Source organism: Panthera tigris, chromosome B1, assembly GCF_018350195.1.
Source record: "Panthera tigris isolate Pti1 chromosome B1, P.tigris_Pti1_mat1.1, whole genome shotgun sequence".
NCBI classification, from domain to species: domain Eukaryota; kingdom Metazoa; phylum Chordata; class Mammalia; order Carnivora; family Felidae; genus Panthera; species Panthera tigris.
This window is the reverse complement of record NC_056663.1, coordinates 202,981,167-202,984,585: the sequence shown is the minus strand read 5'-3', so window position 1 is coordinate 202,984,585 and position 3,419 is coordinate 202,981,167. Positions and strand designations below refer to the sequence as shown.

Sequence of the window (3,419 nt, the reverse complement as noted above, 5' to 3'; positions counted from 1 at the left end):
CGCACGTCCGGGACCGCGGCCCGCAGTCCCCCAGCCCCAGAGCCCCAGACCGGGAGCCCGGCCCGGCGTCCGCCCGACGGGGAAGAGGAGAGGGTGGCGGTCACGAGCACGGGCCCCTCCCCTGGGTCAGGAAGCCCGCGTCCGGCCGGGGCCACAGCTGACCCCAGGCCCGGCGGAGGGGGTGGAGGGCGTGCAGGCTCGGGAAGGGGACCCGGCGCTGCCCCGAACAGCGTGGGCCGCTGGGCTCTCTGGCACTCACGCGGCCGGGACGTGGACCTGGGGCGCCTTCCCCGGAGGCGCTGGGCCTTGGAGGCAGCAAGCAGACGCCAAGTGGAGCCCATCCTTCCCAGAGGGAACAGCTCCGCCCGGCGAGGACCTGAAGCCCGCGCGCATCTGGCACCTACTGGGGGGGGGGGGGTCAAGCGAGGTTCTTTACTTCCAACAACCGTGCGCTTCCACGAGGGAGAAAAGGGCACAGAGAAGCCAAGCTACCCCTCCGAGGTCACACAGCCGGGGCAGGTGGTTGGACCTGGAGGCTGGGAAAGGCGGGCGGAAGGGGAGTGGCAAGTAGGTGTCCGTGCACCGAAGGTGGAGAGGAAGGACCTGGCGGGCCGGCGGGCTTCTTTCCTGGCCGGGAGGGTCGGGGGCCAGGCTGGGCCGAGTGAAGACCCGGGAGCGCGGATTCCCCACCACCTCACGGCCTGGCTCGCTCCTGGCCCTGATCTCCCCGGGGCAATCCAACTCGACCGGACCTTACCGACCGGCGGGGAGCCTCCCCAGCTCCTAGAGTGCATAGAGCCCCACCCTCAGGATCGGCCCCAGGGACACCCCGAGACCCCGCACCGCTGGAAGCAAATTTCCCGCTTCCTCAGCTTGGTTCCCGCCGCCAGTGGCTCTGGAGGTTCTGCCCAGATGCCGCCTCCTCCCGGCAGCCCTCCCGACTCCAACGCCTGTGAGCCTGACGGGGGCTGCAAGCGCAGCTCGCGCCAGGGCTGAGTACTCGGAGTCCTGGAGCTTCCGCGGTCCCTTTAAACCGGTGCTTCGCGCAGTCCCGGGGTTCCCATGACAACAACGGCGGAAGGGGGACCCGGGCGGGGTCTTGTCGGAGCGCATGCGCGGTACGCGCCCGACGCGGCACGTCTTCCCGAGTCGCCCGCGCTGCTGTCGCGGGGTCCCTGAACCGCGGTGAGGGCGGGGTGGGGCGTTCGCGGGCCCGGGGGGCGGGTCGCGGGCTCGGGGTGCAGAGGTGGGGGGTGGTCTTGGGACCTAGCTGAGGGCGGGGTGGGAGGGGTTAGCGAACCCGGGAAGGGACGGGGCGAGGGGTCCATGAACGGGGGTGAAGGCGGGGTGGGAGGGGTTCGCAGGCCCGGGGATGGGGTGTCGAAGTGTGAGGGGTTCACGGGCCCGGGGCGGGGGGTAGGATGGGGAGGTCCATAAACTGGGGTGAGGGCAGGGTGGGAGGGGTTCGCGGGCCCGGGGTGGGCGGGGTGGGGGGGTGTCCATGAACTGGGGTGAGAGCGGGGTGGGTGGGGTCCATGAGCCCCGGTGAGAGCCGGATGGGAGGGGTTCGCGGGCCCGGGGTGGGCGGGGTGGGGGGGGTGTCCATGAGCCCGGGTGAGGGCGGGGTGGGAGAGGTTCGCGGGCCCGGGGTGGGCGGGGTGGGAGTCCGTGAACCCCGGTGAGGGCGGGCTGGGAGGGGTCGCGGGCGCGGGGGGCGTCGCCCAGGTGGGTGAACGGGTCGGGCTGACCCCTGTGCCTTGCTGCAGGGCGGCCCCGGCTCCCTGCGCTCGGCCATGGCCCCCCCGCCTCCGTGCAGGCTCCCGAGGTCGCTGCCGCCGTGGCTGCTGCTGCTGCTGTTGAGTGTGGCGCTGCTGGGCTCCCAGGCCCGAGCCGAGCCCGCCGCTGGGAGCGCCGTCCCCGCGCAGAGTACGTGCGTCGCGGAGGGTCCCCGCGGGGCCGTGACTCCACCCGGGTGTGCGGGAGCGCCGTGCCTCCCCATTGTTCCCGGCGCCCCTGCCGCGGTCCGGCGCTCGGGCCACCCCTTGGGTGGGGGGCGCACGGGTGGGACCGGGCTAGGGTCACGTTCTCGCCGCCCTGATGCGCATCTCCGTAGGCCGCCCGTGTGTGGACTGCCACGCGTTCGAGTTCATGCAGCGCGCCCTGCAGGATCTTCGGAAGACGGCCTACAGCCTGGACTCGAGGGTGAGCCTCTCTGGCCAGGAGGAGGCCTGGCCTGGCCGGACCACTGGCTCAGGGTGCTGCCTGAGGGCGGGGACGGGGTGGGGGTGGGGTAGGACCTCCCGCAGCGCCCGCGATCTTCCCGCCCTCATCTGGCACACCGTTTCCGGCCTCAGTGAGGGAGGGTGCCTCTTCTCCCCCAGGCCTCTCGGCCTTATTCCCTGTGAGCCCCACCGGGCACCGCCAGCCTCAGTTCAGCATTCCCTACGCGGGGCAGTGAGACCCAGTGGGGAGGGGAAACTGGGGCAGGGAGTCAGAAAGGGCTTGGTGGGGGAGGGTTGGGCAGAGCCGTCTGGTCTGGGAGGCTCCTCACTCCCCAGCCTCACCTGGGGAGGAACGAGTGTGCACACAGGGTCCCAGGGCACAGGGATCACCCCCCCAAATCTGGAATGAACACAGCCTCCCCACATTCTCCCATGTCCTCGCTGTCCCTCGGTCTGGCGGGGGGGGGGGGGGGGGGGGGGGGGGGGGGGGGGGGAGGGAGGGTAGTTTTCACTTAGGACAGAGATAGGTACTCCTCTGGGGAAAGGGGAGAGTGTCCAAGAGTGGAAAGAAGGGGAGACCCCACTCTGATCCCCTTTTCTAGGCAGCCCCCCCAGGGTTCCCCAGATTGAAGCCTAGACTGCCCCCCAGGGTCTGAGGATCCAGAATCTCCTAGAGTCTGAGGCCAGGCTCCTGAGAGCAGCAGCCCCCAGCCCATCCTGGGCCGGTGCTGGGGGCAGCCTGGGAAGGGGCATGTGCATAGAAGGAGAGCGGGTGAGAAGTAGTCCAGGTGTGGGATCGGCGTGTGCAGGGCCCAGGGCAGGACTGCGGTGCTGGCAGAAACCACAGAGTCTCTTTCCCTCCTGGAAGAGGGGAGTGGGGAGGAGAGGAGGCCCACCCAGTAGCAGAGGGTCTGACAATCAGTGGTGGGGAGGCGTTGTAGGGGGGGGGTGGCTCTGAGGTCTGGGGAGCTGGTGGAGAGGGTACTGCCTGTGGGTTTTGGGGGGACACGGGCAGAGTGCCCACGGGAGCTGGTGGGGGGCAGCAGTCGTACAAGTGCCCTCCGTCACCGCGCCTTGTTGCTTTGCAGACGGAGACCCTCCTGCTGCAGGCCGAGCGCCGGGCCCTGTGTGCCTGCTGGCCTGCCGGGCGCTGAGGATCCTCAGACACCACTGTCCCCTCATCAATAAATGCCCAGC

At 70.5% G+C, this 3,419-nt stretch overlaps 1 protein-coding gene across 1 annotated transcript; it reads left to right on the top strand.

Moving 5' to 3' along the window:
• The first annotated feature begins 1,108 nt into the window (after positions 1 to 1,108).
• CB1H4orf48 (chromosome B1 C4orf48 homolog) lies at positions 1,109 to 3,419 on the top strand. The gene is made up of 4 exons (XM_042982766.1): positions 1,109 to 1,185; positions 1,767 to 1,926; positions 2,114 to 2,202; positions 3,311 to 3,419. The coding sequence occupies exons 2-4, from the start codon at positions 1,794 to 1,796 to the stop codon at positions 3,374 to 3,376; spliced, it is 288 nt and encodes a 95-aa protein (XP_042838700.1). The 5' UTR covers positions 1,109 to 1,185; positions 1,767 to 1,793; the 3' UTR covers positions 3,377 to 3,419.

Bases quoted from the DNA above. Each gene is read 5' to 3' on its own strand.
- CB1H4orf48 (XM_042982766.1), top strand. From the start codon at position 1,794: ATGGCCCCCCCGCCTCCGTGCAGGCTCCCGAGGTCGCTGCCGCCGTGG. The intron at 1,927-2,113 runs GTACGTGCGTCG...GCATCTCCGTAG, and splicing joins GAGCGCCGTCCCCGCGCAGA to GCCGCCCGTGTGTGGACTGC. The intron at 2,203-3,310 runs GTGAGCCTCTCT...GTTGCTTTGCAG, and splicing joins CCTACAGCCTGGACTCGAGG to ACGGAGACCCTCCTGCTGCA.